Source organism: Prunus mume, linkage group LG4 (assembly GCF_029339155.1).
Source record: "Prunus mume cultivar Tortuosa linkage group LG4, ASM2933915v1, whole genome shotgun sequence".
Lineage (NCBI taxonomy): Eukaryota > Viridiplantae > Streptophyta > Magnoliopsida > Rosales > Rosaceae > Prunus > Prunus mume.
In genome coordinates, this window is record NC_142701.1 from 11,396,369 (window position 1) to 11,413,018 (window position 16,650).

General features: G+C 34.9%; 1 protein-coding gene across 4 annotated transcripts; it reads right to left on the reverse strand.

Moving 5' to 3' along the window:
- Positions 1-3,259: 3,259 nt before the first annotated feature.
- LOC103327888 (transcription factor bHLH68-like) lies at positions 3,260-6,395 on the reverse strand. Of its 4 annotated transcripts, none has more exons than XM_008230259.2 (9): positions 5,855-6,395; positions 5,310-5,670; positions 5,102-5,176; positions 4,883-4,948; positions 4,568-4,633; positions 4,349-4,405; positions 4,133-4,177; positions 3,828-3,872; positions 3,260-3,653 (listed from the first exon to the last, which is right to left on the reverse strand). In XM_008230259.2, the coding sequence occupies exons 1-9, from the start codon at positions 6,007-6,009 to the stop codon at positions 3,519-3,521; spliced, it is 1,005 nt and encodes a 334-aa protein (XP_008228481.2). In that variant the 5' UTR covers positions 6,010-6,395; the 3' UTR covers positions 3,260-3,518. The 4 variants fall into 4 exon arrangements, with proteins under 4 accessions (XP_008228481.2, XP_008228480.2, XP_016649113.2 ...); XM_008230258.2 differs by having other exon boundaries at positions 5,837-6,255; XM_016793627.2 differs by lacking the exon at positions 4,133-4,177.
- Positions 6,396-16,650: the final 10,255 nt, after the last annotated feature.

Here is a 16,650-nt window from a genome sequence, read left to right on the forward strand (position 1 = left end):
ATGTTACGAGTCTATCCAAATTATAACAATATACAATAATTGTACCATAAACCCTTGACGACATATTTCTACACCGAAAAAGTGCAACTTAATCGAATGTCTCTTTCTCTGGTTTGGTCCTTTATTTTTGTTGCCTCAGGACAACAATTAATTAAACCCCCTAATCCTAGATTTGGTTCTAAGAAGTAGAGATCAGATATGTAAAATATATCCAATTCAAGAAAATGGATGGTGATGTGCCAATATACATAATAGATTAAAGATAGCTAGGGTCACAGTCACATAGTAATTATACTATTGCGTCAAATAACGCCTGATGCAATTTGGAATGAAGACGTAAAGTATATATCATATATACAAACTATAGTTAAAATCAACATATAACATTCCAAATGAATTAATATTTGGGATAGTCGCTTCTAAATGTGTACCTGTGTGACAGCTAAGTATGAATATAATTAATCTAATCAATCCTATGTATCACCCTAATTAAGGAGAATTAAGAAATGAAATGAAGATGATGTGTCAAAGTAGAATGCCCTAAACTGGATCTTGACTCCTGACTAAGTTATTATGGTCCACTTCTTGAATAGGTTATTAGGACATGGACCAATTCCTCTTCAACACTATTTTGCTTTTCTTGACCATAATTTATTAGGGAGGGGAAATCAAACCTAGAACATCATATGCATGAGTAAATATTCTTAACTACTTGAGCTACAAGTCGCATACTGCATTACAGAAAGTGGTGTTACTTAAGTACGGATTAAGGAGACTTACGATACTATAGTACTTTTAGATGAGGTTTAAGTCATTACAATTAGCTTATAACATATTTATTTTAATATAATTGTATCATAAGAAGCTAATTAAAATATGTCAAATGTGTCATTACTTTGGTACAAGTACCTAAGTTATATTTCTTCTACGTCACATGCATGCTGACCTTGCCATATAGAAGGGATTGAGGCGATGGGAAGCTGTCACTATTAACTTGAACCTAATTTGTTATGTTTATTCCTCTCATATTACATGACTTTACAGATTTTAATCACAGTCCTTTTCACTGAACTAACATGGACGATATGAAATGCAATGTAGTGTTTCACATTCTAAGAAATAATTCATAGTCTAATAACATAACATTTCATTCATTAACAATAGTCGAACCACTCTTAAACAAGGGTGAGCTCTAGGCTCTAAGGCAAATATTTAGAAAAAAATAGGATTTTATTGCTAATATTTAGGAAGTTTAACCTATTCAGTGGAAACTAACCCATCCTATTCCCGAAAAAATTAGTCCACTCCACTTTAGCAGCTCCTTAAACGGTCGAAAAAAAAAAGTTATGACACCCTTACGAAAATTCTTGATTCCCACATTTTTTTTATAAACACGTGTTTCTTTCATAGATACTTGACCCGTTGTTGTCTAACATTCTGTACTACATTTTCTGTGTTTCATCATCTCACACACAGCCGACCTCTTGAATTGGTTTTCTCAATTTTATGATATATATATATATATATATTATGAACAGTCAAGTAAACGAGAACAGTGATCCCTTGTCAATTTCAACCCCAATGCTGGCCATTTGACTACCTACGTACGAGACATTTAGTTAAAAATGAAAGGTTTCAATCAAACAAACCACTTGGGAGATGTAGCACCAAACCCGACACACACACCCCCAACCGCACACCCCCACTCCCCCACTCCCCCGAACAAAAAAACTAGCATGGGAATAATCATGTTTTCTAATGAACTATGGCATTTGGAAGAGAAGTGATTTGAATTTAGGAAAATATTTGTCTTTACAATATTAATGTGAGATTGCGTTTCTGTCAAGAAACTAAATATTATAATAAGACAAGTAATTTTAAGTTTGATTATATAAACATAACCATTAATGTCCTTTTATCAAAACATGATTTGTCGAAAAGAACCGAGCATATGAACCGTCTAGTCTGATATCTCAATAACATAACATATTACATTTTCAAACAATATAACGCATACATTTGTGTATTATACACATCTATATTCTAGTAATCGCATTCAATTAATTAAAATTAAGGTTATTCATTCGTAACTCGTTAATGTTGGGTGTGTGCTGCACATGCACTTATTATAATGCGTTTACAGTAAGGGTTTAGCCAGCAACATGAAGTTAATTTTATACGTTAGAGTAAAGAGGAATAAAGAAATGGACAACAAAATACCTGGGAACAAACGACGTAGTTTCATGCAAGAAAATAGATTTAGAAATGAAAAGTGGCTAGCCTATGATGCAATTTATAACGTCAAGATTACGATTGGCTGAGGTGTTCGTTGCATTGAGGAGCGTGTGGGAAGGATGGGGCATGTCAATTGAGTGCAATATCTCAAAAAGTGGTCCAAAAAGACCCGAAAATGGGGTCTATTTTGGCATATTCGGGTCAGCCATCCCACATGAGTGTGTCTGTCTGGCATCGGTCATTCAACTTTCCAGTTAGAAATATTGCGAGGCCAAGTAGGGTTCATGGAAATAAAGGGTAAGAAGAAAATGTCTACTTGAAATTAATCTAAAACGACTACAAGTTCTATATCATATCGACTATGTCCTCTCATGCGAGTAATACTTTGGTGTAACCGTTTGTTTTTATACAATCTTAGAATGTGAATATTCAATATAAAACCAACTCATAATGGTAGAGACTCAAAATATTTTAAATTTCTAAAGTAAACTTTCAACCTTTCAATGCGGGATACTCTTGATACACTATGTTAATTTTTTTATTTTTTATTTTTGCCAAAATACTATGTTAATACTTGATTTGTATCTTTCTTCTCTTGCAAAGTAAGAAATTCAACTAAGTATATATGATCTATAATTTTTTTTTCTAAGTATTTATGACCTCCTCAAGCCACAACATGAATTAATTAATTAGTTTGGAAAATAAATGTTTTTCCTTATTTATTAAATAAGAAAAGCTCGTTCCATTCAACTTCGGTTATATTATTTATCGTGTTCAAAATCACTAAAACTTTTAATCCTTTTTTTGTTTTGTTTTGACAAAGTGATATTCTAAACTTAATGTATAGGGGAATCGAACTTGGGTGTAAGAGGGTGGGCACATTGTCTTGACTAATTGACCTAATCCATGTCTGCTATTAAATTTCAATCCTTAGTAAGCTTGAAAGATATTTGCACAACCTATATATCCATATGTGAGAGAGAGAGAGAGAGAGAGAGAGAGAGAGAGAGAGTACCAGTTCTTCTTCTTACAAGAATAATACCACTATTGGATTGAGCTTTTATTTAATTAGTAAATGAGCAGTAGAATAGCTAGCAATATAGTACACAAATTCTAATTTAGAATGCATAGCATGATGAGCAATCAACCTTAATTCAAATTGCAACAGAGTGACTGCTCATAATGTTATCCCATTCTACAAAAGCTCCGTACTATATGCTGCGGTACTACTACTCCTACGGTACTAAAACAGTACTAGGGGTGCTTAAATCGTTAAATTAAACCTAAAACCCACTCCCGTAAGCCGGAGCCCAGTAATCAGCTCCATTGTCACTCCCAACATGTTGAGTGAAAGACACAGGAACCAAGCACAACCCTTTACTTCTTAGATCCTTTGCTTTATCTTGTGATGAAGGATGCTGTAATTATCATAACAAACAATGGCAATCAATTAATTAATTCTTCAAGTTCATCATATACGCAATTAATTAATTAATTAATCATCATTAATGATGATGATCATCATAATGCATGATTATTATAATGAATTTAGAAATGGGGATGAACAGTTTGATCAAATCAAGAATATGTACCTGGTTTGGAGCACCTTTTCTTTTCAGGCAGTTGTCATTCAACAGCTAATAAATAGGAAAAAAAGAGAGAAGAAAAGTATGATGAGTAATATTAATTAACCTTTTGATTCCACACCAGCTTAGTTAGGTAGAGTGCAGATTATGGTTCTTAATTATTAATTTAAATAATTTGGAAAGCTGAAAACCTTGTTCATTGAGTGCTTTTCTTTATCATATTATGAATAAAATAATTTGTTAGATGCTTTTTTGTATTCAAAACCTTCCCTGCCTGCTTTTGATGTGGTGATGGATCCAATAAAGCATACCTGACCAGGGTCTTCAGGAAATACACAATTCTTTTCTCCTTGAACCTAAGGTAATTAAATTCTCTATCATCAATTATATATTCTAATTAATTTATGCACATAGTAATTAACTAATTGATCTACCTAGTCCACATGCTTAATTTCTCAAAATATGAATATGAGAGAGAGAGAGAGAGAGAGAGAGCGCTTTGGGAAATGGGATATATGGGCACTTACAGACTGTTGGTTCCTCATGTTTTTTGAGGCATTGCCCAAGTAAGGGGAGCTGAGGGCCTGCAAACAAAGGGGAAGGGGAAAAAGGAATAAAGTTTATGACTTCCATAACTAAAGAATTTTAGAAAAAGCATGAATTATTGAAACTTTAAGTGCATGCTCTTCACTGATTCTGAGCTGCTAGCAGAAGAGAGAGTGTATATAATTTGATAGAAACATCACCTCAATTTGACCCTGAAGGAATCTGATATACCCAATGGCTTCTAGCAAGACTGAAGCAGTGTCAGTCTGCAAAAGAGAAACACACATACACACACCACAGTCATCTCTCTCTGGTCCTCTTTTATGTTAAAAGAGAGAATCCAAGTGAAATTTAAATAGAAAAAAAGTTAAAGAAGTAAAAAGAGCTGCTTTGATCTGGGTTTGGAAAAATAATTCTCTTCATTGGATTTTATCATAGGAAAAGGAAACAGAAAAAAAAAACAAAACAAAACAAAAAAAAAAAGATGCTAAAAAAATGAAATTCCTAGTTTTCACCTTTCCAAATGGGGATACCAGTTGGTGAAGGGCTGTTATTCTATCACCTAGCTTCTCCTTCCTCACCTGGTTCAGAGTAAATACATAGATCAGTAATTTAGTAATTGCTTATTTTAATGATGGATCATATTGGTCACCACAATAATTTTTTTAATTTCACTTAGATGCTCAAAGAAAATTACAACTAGTAAAAAGGAGAGAGATTATTAACTGTGTTACCTTTAGAGGTGGTTGGCTTGGAGATGGTTGAACCCTAGCCTTCTTGCACATCCCACCAGTGGCAATGCTATTACACTAGTAAAAACAACGTGCACATTCAAATATTAAAAAACCCATATATAATAATAAAAACATAATTTTATGAGCAGAAAGACAAGGCAACTTGTAGCAAAACTAAAGAATAATAAGGAGAAAAATTCTTTCTTACCTCAGATGAGTGATCTGCATGTTGGTTCCTCTTATTGTCAGCTTTGTTATAGGAGAAGTCCAATATGTTATTATTACTTAAACTAGTGACACAAGACCTAGGGGAAGAAACTGGCATGATTTGAACTGGGGACCAAACAGGCCTGCTGCTTGGTGCCAGCTGAAATTCTTCATCTCCATGAGGATTATTGCACAAGTTAATGCTGTTCTGGGAATTAGACTCTTGCTTTATAAAATCAACAACAGGAGCCCTTGGATATTGTGGTATCAAGATTTGGTCCTCCTCCCAATTTTCCAACCTCCCTTTAGGTTGCAAATGACTTAGAGTACCGAAGCCATCTTCTTGGCTGGACAATCCACCCCTGAAAAATAATCAAAAGATTCACCAAATAATTAATTAGTACCCCACAAACATTTCATTACAAGATTCAGAACCAAGCCAAAGATCAATCATTAGATCAAACAACTATTTATAATAAGCCTAGGCACACCAACACCAACACATACAGAAACACAAATATATCTCACAGAGAGAGAGAGAGGTACAAAAGTAATTGGCTCCAGGACTGTGGAGGCTCTAGGTTATGCTCAGGCAAAGAATTCAGAGGGAGTGAATTAGAAGATCCAAGCTGCACATATTGAGAAGGGAAGAGAGACGGTGGATGCATGCTGCTCCACCAGTTAGGGTTTCCAGCCATCATTTGTTGCACTTATGACCACTCCAAAAACACTTGTTCACTTCATGCTTGCTTTGATCAGAAGATCGAAGGAAACTAAAAATGAATTTTGCTTTCTTTTCCTCTCTCTCTCTCTCTCTCTCTCTCTCTCTCTCTCTCTCTCTCTCACACACACACACACACAAACACAAACACACAATCTCTCTCTCTCTCTCTCTCTCACACGCACACACACATACACTTTCTTATGTTCCCCTGTATATGCACCCAAACAAGACTTTGTTAGCCAAAGCTTTATGAGTACTGTTGTTTGCTTTCTCGGATGAGGTTGAAGAAGCTTAAGTCTATGGCCTTTAAAAAAATTTACAAAGGGTGGGGTTGGGAACTTTGCATATTGTGTTTCTCTTTCCATTTTATTGTTTCATTTGTTTAGTAATATCTTTTTATATTCCTACTTTTGCTTTTTTTCTAAAGTGGGGCAAAAAGCTGGTGGGGAGTGTTTTCAGGCCCTCATAAACTAATGGCTCCCAAGGCTTACTTCCTCTAATTGGGGTTGTACCTTGGGAAGTTGGGCTCGTTTATAATTGGAGTTTGCCTTAGGGTTGGGGGAGTTATAGAGTACTGTTCATATCAATGTCATATATGCTTTATTTATATTCTTGATGCAATAATTCGCCTCAACAAACCAAACACAGAATCTGAGTGGGTGAATAAAATAAAGCAGACTCTGAATTTATAATAGATAATGTTGGGATATAGTGTTATAAATAGATCTAGCACTGTTTTCAGGACATAAACGAAAGTAGTTCATCGATATTTAAAACAGAAATGTATATAAATTATTGTCATGCGCAGAAAAACTCGTAACCAAAGCAAAACTACTTTAGTTTTGAAAACCAAATATTAACCTCTAAAACTAATTCATTTTAGTCAGGGTTAAATACTTTTTTGGTTATTGAATTTTACACGAAATTTCAATTTGGTCATTGAGAAGAAAAAAATTTAGCCAAAATCCATGCAAATGCTATGGTTAGTGTAGCATCAATTTAAGCTAAAAAAAGGAATCATTTCAAGACAAAATATGTTAATATATAATAATTTCACAAAAATGCAAATCGGTCTTCTCAAAAAAGCTCAAATCATAATCCCATTGAGTATCGTACTCCCACATTATAACTATATGTCAATACATAGATTTGACAAACAAAAAAGTTCAAAATAAAGTTTTGCATTTGCACGGCTTTTGGCTAAATTTTGTTTTAGTAGCCAATATGAAGTTTCATGTAACACCCAATGACTAAAAAGATATTTAACCCACTAACTTAACAGAAACTAACTGCAAGTCTAAAAATTGTGAATTTTTTATAATACAATGATCAATTTGTATAGATTTGTTTCTCAGTAACCAAATTGAAATTTCGTGTAAAACCCAGTGACCAAAAATATATTTAACCCTTTTAGTCATAAGTGTGGGGTCAGGGATTTTATTTCATTTAATTAAATTTTACTCCTTCAAGATCCTTTATGTTCAATTATTTGCATAACAAAGAACAATTAATATCGAAATCGCCAATGGAGTTTAGCTTAGTGAAAAAGGGTCTTAACTTATAACCTAATGATTTCAAGTTCGAACCCTCCCCAGTATCGCTTGTATTAAAAGAACAATCTAAATCATGAGAGCTATTATGCAAGAGCACGCTATATGATGGACACATGTGAGAATGGAAGGGGTTTACCTATTAACTAATTAGTAGAATATTTGGATTCTTTTAAGATTATATGTTAATTAACCCTTTAATTTAGCACTCTCTGGTTGATTATTCTTAGAAAACTAACAACACAAGTCCAACATAACTTGTAGGTTGTTCCTTCCTAATTTGTTTGGGAAAAAGTTGCTAAGAATCTTCCGTAATGGCATGACAAAGTGGTTAAAAACCATTGGTTGATGTTCACCAACGGGTGAGAATAAAGTCACTTTAGATATAAACAGATGTTTGTTAATTATCGAGTCTCAATCCGCTTAAAGTTCCCATAGACTTCTTGGATATTATTACAACCTTTTAATTACACAAAGTTGCATAATGTCATTTCTATGAGGTTTCTACCATTGACCAAAGAAAAAAATGCAATTGAAAAACAGATCAACGTTGACATTGGACTTTCGTTTTAATGAGGTACAAGATTTGTATAGCATGATTAAATAGCTAACTGGAATATCCGTAGATATGGGAGAAGGTTGAGAAGACACCACAAATAAGTTTTTTCCCCTCCTTTTCCTTTTGTTGGGGGGAGGTCATATTTGGAAGTATAATTTAGAAAATGCTAGAAATCTTTTAATAAAAGGGATTTTTATAGACATGTCACCTGAATTTATATCTCAATTTCAATTTGTCACCTTAAAGAAAAATTTAAGACAAATGTCACTTTAATTTTTCAAAATCCATGATTTGTCATTTGACTTTAACACCATCTAATTTTCCATCCATTTTTAAGGGTATTTTAAAAATGGAAAAATCATTATAAAAAAAAATATTATACATGGTTAGAGAGAGAGAGAGAGAGAAGAGAGGGAAGGGGATCCTGTGCGATGTGTTTTGGGGACGGGTAGAGGAGAAAGGGAGAGAGAGGTCCCTTTTTTCTTCTTTCTTTCTTTTTTTTTTTTTTGAAAATTGAAAGACTAAAATACCCTTAAAATGGATTGAAAATTGGATAGTGTTAAAATTAGATGACAAATCATAGATTTTGAAAAATTAAGGTGACATTTCTCTTAATTTTTTTCTTTAAGGTGACAAATTGAAACTAAGGTATAAGTTCAGGTGACATTTTGACAATTATCCCCTAATAGAGTTGTTTGCTTCATTTTTCTTTCTTGGTTTAAAATCTATAAACAATCCATATAAGCTATTGGAAGTAAGTACATAAACAACTATATTGAGGTGAGCATAGACTTTGTTCTTTTTGAGGAGATTCAAGCCTTTTTTGATTGGTACGACCGCAACGGACTTTCAATTGACTTATCCACTCTAAGATACAAGAGTCTAACTAAAATCTTACATGAATTATACCAATCTACACTAATGGTTGAACCCAAAGTTCCACCAAATTTCATCTTTCTCTATTTTCTTGATAAAACTAACACTAATTGGTAAGTATATCCAATTATGCGAATCCATATATATCCTTATGCACACCATTACTTAAATCCTAACCAAGTATATCCACAACTTCTTATAATTATAACTCATACACCTATTTACTATTTATAACTTTATGCATGTAACTAGCACTACAATCACTCAATATCCATGATATTGGTATCAACAAATTTAGGGTTTGTTTGATAACAATTTCAATTTTAGTTTTTAGTTTTATTTTTTGTACTGAAATATAGAGGAAAAAGAGGGAGACTGGACATGAGAATTTTAATAACTTTATTGAGTTTGCATCCATTTAATGCACCAAATCTGTCAAGAATAAAGGGGAAAGTTTTTCGCTCTTTTAGCCGGTTATTTACAAGTGAAGAAAAGATCAAATCAAAGGAGATATTTATCCTATTTTGTCATGGATTCTGGAGGTGATAAAGATATGCTTTAGGTTTTCGTAATGTACTAGAAATCTAAAGCACTTTCTTATAAATACAATACTTAGGTCCCTGATATCATATACAACTCACAAGCACAAACTGTACCCTATACTAGAGAGAGAGAGAGGAAGATCTTTGCTTCTTGTTCGTGTTTTTATAGATTTATCTCGATGATTTTACAAATTTAGTACTTGTAGTATGCATGTTCATAAGGTCTTACATATGGTATTGGAGGCAGATTCATGTGTGTATAGGTCTAAATTGAGATAAAACATGACAAGCATGCATGAAAGTCCTAATTATTGTTTCCAAGTTTTAAAGTATATGTTGTTATGCTATGCTTGAATGCTAAACTCACGATTGAATGTTGAATCATAGAACTGCGGCACACATTTTACACAAAGAGCATGCCATATAATTTTAGCATATACTTCTGCAAATCCAGATAGGAGTGTGCCTATGGTTGAAACTACTCTAGTATATTTTTCCTTTTCTCTCAAGCATGAATGCATAAAATTTGCATAAAGTAAACCCATGAAGGATGTCATGTTTTGATATAAAACTATTGTGTGTTGTTAAGTCCCCACATGAGCATGAGACAATGTTTCATATCATCTCAAGGTTTTGATGACAAAATTACATCACAAGGCACATCGATTGAGGTTTTCTACTTACAAGTGTCACATTAGTCAATTGTATTTTGTGGTGGAACAAGAAAACATAGAAATTGCTATGAAGATCAAGATCTTTTTAGTCTACAAATTGAGAGATCTTGATAACATTTTACCATGGACAATTCATGATGTTAGACTTGTGAAAGAAATAAAATCATGTTTCATATTCTGTTCATATATATTTATCATATGTGTATAAAGTTATCTGGGGATAAAGATTAATCATATTGCACAATTCTGTGTTTTCAGTTATGAGTCCTACTGCTATCAATTCAATTGAGCACTTGTCTAGTAGCAACTTTAAGAAATGGAAGCCTGATTTACAAATAGTTCTAGGTCTTCTAGATCACAATATACCTTTAAGATAAGAAAGGTCATAGCTCACTAATAAGAGCAATGCTGAAGTATGAAAATGGGAGAAGTTTAATAGAATTTGTTTGCTGATCATGAAGAAGTCCAAGACTGAAGCCATCTATGGAGGCATTCGTGACTCTAAGAATGCTAAGGAGTACTTGGATGCAGTGAGTCAAAAATTCAAGGAATTGGAGAAGGTTGAAACTGAGAATTTGGTGAATAAGCTGGCTACAATGAGGTATGATGGTGTGGAAGATATGAGAGTGTAGGTATGATATAGGTAACTAGAAAACTAAAGGCCCTTGACATTCCCATAGCCAATCCTTTTCTGATTCACCTTGTTTTGAACTCCCTTCCATCACCATATGGTTACCTCAAGGTGATTTATAATGCTCAAAAGGATAAGTGGGATCTCAATGAGCTAATCTCAGTTTGTGTTCAAGAGGAGGCTCAAATCAAGAAGGTAAATGAGGCTAATATTGTACACCTTACAACCAATTCCCCCAAACTACATCACTCTAAGCCAAGCTCATGTACTTTTGCCAACAAAGATAACTCCAAGGCAAATTCTCCTCCTAAAAGGTCTATCAGTTTAAATGCAAATATCATCTTAAGTGTTACTTTTGTGACAAGGCATGCCACTTAAAGTTAGATTGCACTAGGTATAAACGTTGGGTAGAGAAAAAAGGAACTAAAGCTAATCTAATTTTGTCATTGGTTGTTAGCCACTTCTGAAGGTATTAAAGGGAGCTAAAGGTAGAGAAAAAATATATATTTTAAAGTGTAAAATTTTAACTAGACATTGATACTATTTATATGGGTATATTGAGCAAGCCAAAATATGCATAAATCCCACATTGGAAGAGAGCACAAGAGAAGACACCTTTCTTCCCTATATAAAGATGGTCTATATATACATATATATGAAACTATCTAGTAGGCCAAACTTATTGCAACACATATGTAACCTATGAAAGCATCTACCAACTCTATGGATGTAGCTCATTCAAAAGTTAATCATATAAATACTTTGTGTTATGCTTGATCTTGGTATTTCTTTCATGCAACTCTAGATAAACTAATTTTGAGCATCAATAGTTGCCGTCATTTGTGGGAACGAGCAACAAGCATTCTCCTCAACTTCATTTTAAAGAATTCAGATTTCATGTTCTTTCCACACATCATAACACTTTACTCGTCCTTGGTATGGTCATTATCAATGCTAGAGAATACATCCCAACTAAGGAATCCTAACCAGACTAACTCTTCTAACAAGCTTGTCCCATCATGAAGTTGCTTTATCATCCTCCTCGAGTTGCATCCTGACTAGGGCGTGGCTCCTCCAATGATCCCATCTTCGAAAATCAAAGCATTACTTTACGGTCATCCTCGAACTCTACCCCAACCAAAACTTTGCCTTCAATGATCCCATTTTCCGTAAGTACTACTTTTTGATCCCTCTCAAAAAGCATCCCAAACAGAACGGCTTCTCCAATGAGCCCAGTTTCCATCATCAAAACATTGTTTCTTTAGTCTTCCTCAAGGCACATCCTAACCAAAACAAGCCCTCCAATGAGTGCATATTCCTTTATCAAAGTGTTGTTTTGTGGTCCTCCTTAAGTTATATCCCAACTAGAATGGCCCTTATAATGAGGGTCGTTTAACTTATTAAAATGTTGCCTTCTGGTCCTCTACGAGTTGCATCCCAACTAGAACTTTTCCTCCAATTAGCGAATATTACATCATCAAAGAGTTGTTCTCTAGTCCTCCTCAAGTTGTATCCCAACTAGAATAACCTCTTTGAATAAAAAAATATTTCATCATCAAGTCATTGCTTTATGGTCCTTCTCAAGCTTTGGCCTTGCATCCCAACCAGAAAAAATCTTCAATTGAGCACATTTTACATCACTAATACCTTATTATCTAGCAATCTTTTTTCTTTGATCATACATCCCAACCAAACAACACCAAACATCAAATCTTTATCGGTATCAAACACCAATTTCATTTTGGCCAATCTGGTCCTTGTCCAACATCGAGTATCAACTCTCAACGAAGACCAACACCAAGAATTGGTGTAGATCACCAAAAGCCACCAACCAATTACATTTTGTTTAACCCAACTTAGTCTTCGCACATTCATTGTAGAGTACCAACTCTCAATGAGGACGATCACCAATTACATCCTTGGTAGGCCCCAACGTAGTCTTCGTTCACCATCAAGTACTCATTCTCAACAAGTACCAATATCAATCTCATCTTACTTTGCTCTAATCTGGTCCTCGTCCACCCTCAAGTACCAATCCTCGACTAGGACTATCACTAATCTCATCTTGGTTGGCCCCAACCTGGTCTTCTGTTGATTTTGAGTGCACCACTCTCAACGAGGACAATAACTAATAGTTTGTCTTTACCACCAAAGGTCACCCATTAGTATCATGTTGGTTAACCGCAACTTGGTTCGCATCCACCTTATTGGGATCGAATGGATCCTAACCAGGTTCAACCAAAACCAACAATGGCCCTCGAGCCCATTGGCACCCTAGGCCTCTCACTTGGTCACGATCAACTTGGAAACTAACCAGGTTCAAGCAAAATGTCAATAGGGTTTGTCGGCAACCAAGCCTTTCCACCTTCTGGGATCAAGCTTGAGATCGACTGGTTCAAAGAAAAATGTCCATCGGTTTGAACGACAATCGAGCCCTTCCTCTTGGTCGGGATCAAAATTAACACCAACCAGGTCCAAGGAAAAATGTCTCTTGATTCGAATTAGAACCAAGCCCTTCTAACTAATTGAGATCAACCTCGACACCGACCTTGTTCATGAAAAAATTGTCGTCGAGCTGAGATGCAGCCCAGCCATTCCACATGGTTGGGATCAAAACTTCACACAACCATTCATAAATAGGCATCATATATGTTAATAATAAAAGATCATTATGTCGCACCGATGCAAACTCGCCCATGAAGAACTTCACCAACGGGAAATATTCATGAACAATATATGCTAAGCTTGACCAACACCTCAAATTCTCTTGGAACTCCCTTACTAAAAAGTTTTTTTTTATTGAGGAGTTGGTGGACGTTTATATGGGTATATTGCCCCATCTAAAATATGCATCGATCCCACATTGGAAGAGAGAAAAAAAAGAAGCCACATGTCTAGGAAATTATCTAATTTGCCAAACTTATTGTAACACATATGTAACCTCTCTATTATTATAATGAAAACACCTGCCAATCTTGTGGATGTATTTTATTCAAGGGTGAACCACATAAATACTTTGTGTTATGCTTGATCTTGGAATTTCGTTCATGCAATTCTAGATGAACCTATTTTGAGCATCAACAAATACCAAATCGACCAAAGAGCTTTTCAAAATGAATGTTATAAACAGATTAATTTCAAACATGTAAATAAGAGCACAAATACGGTAACACAACCATTAAGCCGAAAACTAAGAAAAACAACACTTAACACTCACTCTCACTTTCACTCTCTCTCACCCTACTATATTTAATTCAATTCATCCAATTTAAAGTCTACAACAACAAACACATAAAAGAGACATGCTAATGAAAACAAATCAGAGAGACCAAAAAAAAAAAAAAAAAAAAAAAGGAAAAATGGTGTGATAAACCCTTAGAAGCTTAACAAAATCATTTCAAGCACCCATGAGACCATCCCCATGATGAATGAAGTGATTCCGAGGTGGGTCAAATGATTCCAAAGGTGAACACTTTCTTGGACAATGTGAATGGAATCATAGATGCACTTTTGACAAATATGCAAGTTTATGTTGAACTCGGGTTGGTCGGCACTGATGGACTACTTATTTTCCTCTACAACTTCAATAGTATCAAGGACGATAAGGCTGACAAGAAAGAGAAAGCAAGCAAGGATTAAAGAGAGTAACAATGAGGCAGATTTTGATGGCTTTGAGTTTGAAGATCCAATGAGTTACAAGCAATCCATATCTAGTGAAAATACTGAAAATGGCTTGAAGCTATACAAAATGAGCTAGAGTATAAGAAAACTAGTAGAGTGTGGAAGTTAGTTGAATTGTAGCAATGAATGAAGCCTATAGGATGTAAGTGAGTATTTAAAACCATAAGATATTCAAGGGGCAATAGTGAGAGGTACAAAGCTAGGCTAGTAGCTAAGGGTTTTACACAAGGAGAGGGGATCGATCATAATGAAAATTACTCACCAATTTCAACCAAAGATGCCTTTAGGATCATTATGGCATTTGTGGCACACTTTGATTTTTTCTACATCGAATGGATGTAAAAACGGCTTTTCTTAAATGGAAAATTGAGTGAAGAGATCTTTATGCATAAACAAAGGAATTTTTAGAAGGAGACGATGACCAGTTATTATGAAAACTAAACAAATCAATCTATGGTTTGAAACAAGCCTTAAGGCAATGATATTTGAAGTTTGACAAGATAATTACATCATATGGTTTCATTGAGAGCATAATTGATAGATTTATCTTCCTTGTCATTTATGTGGATGATATTTTATTTGCTAGCATTGCTGAAAATCTCTTACATGAAACCAAGGAATTTCTATCTATAAATTTTGAGATGAAAGATCTTGAAGTGGCTTCTGATATATTAAGAATTGAGATTCACAGAGATAGAGCTAGGGGATTATTAGGGTTGTCAAAAAAAAGGCATACATTGAGAAGGTGTTCCAAAGGTTTAATATGCTTCAAAGCAATGGAGCTGAGGTATCTATTTCAAAAGGGAATAAATTAAGCAAAAATGATTGTCCAAAGAATGACATTGAAAGAGCATAAATGAGAGACAATCATTATGCTTTAGTTGAAGGAATCATCATGTATGCACAAGTGTGTACACGACCTATTCAACATTTTCTATTAGTGTATTGGGAAAATACCATTCTAATCTAGGTATATCTCATAAGGCTGCAAAGAAGGTTCTTAGATATATACAGAGAACTAAGAATCACATGTTGGTTTTTAGGAGGACGAATGAGTTTGAACTAGTTGGTTATATTGATGCATATTTTGAAGGATGTGCAGACATTTCTAAATCAACTTCTAGCTTTATGTTTATGATGGGAAAAGGTGCAGTGGCTTGGAAAAGTGTAAAGCAATCGACAGTGGCTACATCTAATATGTCATGAGCCCACACAAAAGAGCCCAGAACGACCTTCGGCCCATATCACTTGAGCAACTAAAAGTACCTGAATTTGACTCCCCCTAAGGCCACCCAGGCCCAATCAAGATAAGGAAAGATAGCCAAGGCCCACATGACGACCACATCGCACTAAACCAAGCCATACATCCTTGAAGATCCAAAAAGCCAGAAGCGAGGCCCGCTGCATATCTCTCCAAAGTGTGTGCTAATCCCAACAGAAGGTGAACACGCTCCAGGATCCCATCAGCCACCCAATCCAAAGATGCCATGTCATCAGAGGCCTAATAGTTCCACATCGAAAAATAGAGGAAAAGAGGCCCTTCACTTCCAATATAAAAATGAGTACTTTCACCTATTAAGGTAATTTGAATCCATCTAAGACTTAAATACAAAAGTTTCCAATCCTCCTTTAAGGAAGAATCTGACTTAGGCATCGGAGGGTGGTTGGTGGCCCCACCACCACATCTTTAGTGATCTTGCATGTCTTCCTTTTTAGGGGATCAGAGTCACCGCTCGCATGAATTGTGCTGCCTCATAACGCAAGGAAAAGAAGATTCACATAAGTGTGTTCTTCAAAACCTAAAGAGACGCACTTGAGGAAGGGTTGAGTGAAGGGTTGGACATACTCTGATTGGTGGTGGGAAAAACCAAGCATCAACATATAACAATTATAAAGCCATAACTCATGCTATTTGGCTAAAAAATTTATACATGATCTAAGGGTAGTTAGTTTTATAAAAAGACCGATTCAATTGTATTGTGATAACAAAACATCAATTTTCTTTCCCAAAAATAATAAGAGATCCTCTGGAGTTAAAGCACATGGATGTGAAATGTCTGCTTGCAAGGGAGAAAGTTAGAAAGTGTGAGACAAGTGTTGATTAC

Coding starts and splice junctions, on each gene's coding strand:
- LOC103327888 (XM_008230258.2), bottom strand. CDS start 6,009: ATGATGGCTGGAAACCCTAACTGGTGGAGCAGCATGCATCCACCGTCT. Junction 4,634..4,882: donor TGGTATCCCCATTTGGAAAG/GTGAAAACTAGG, acceptor TCTCTTTTGCAG/ACTGACACTGCTTCAGTCTT. Junction 4,178..4,348: donor ACATGAGGAACCAACAGTCT/GTAAGTGCCCAT, acceptor TAATTACCTTAG/GTTCAAGGAGAAAAGAATTG.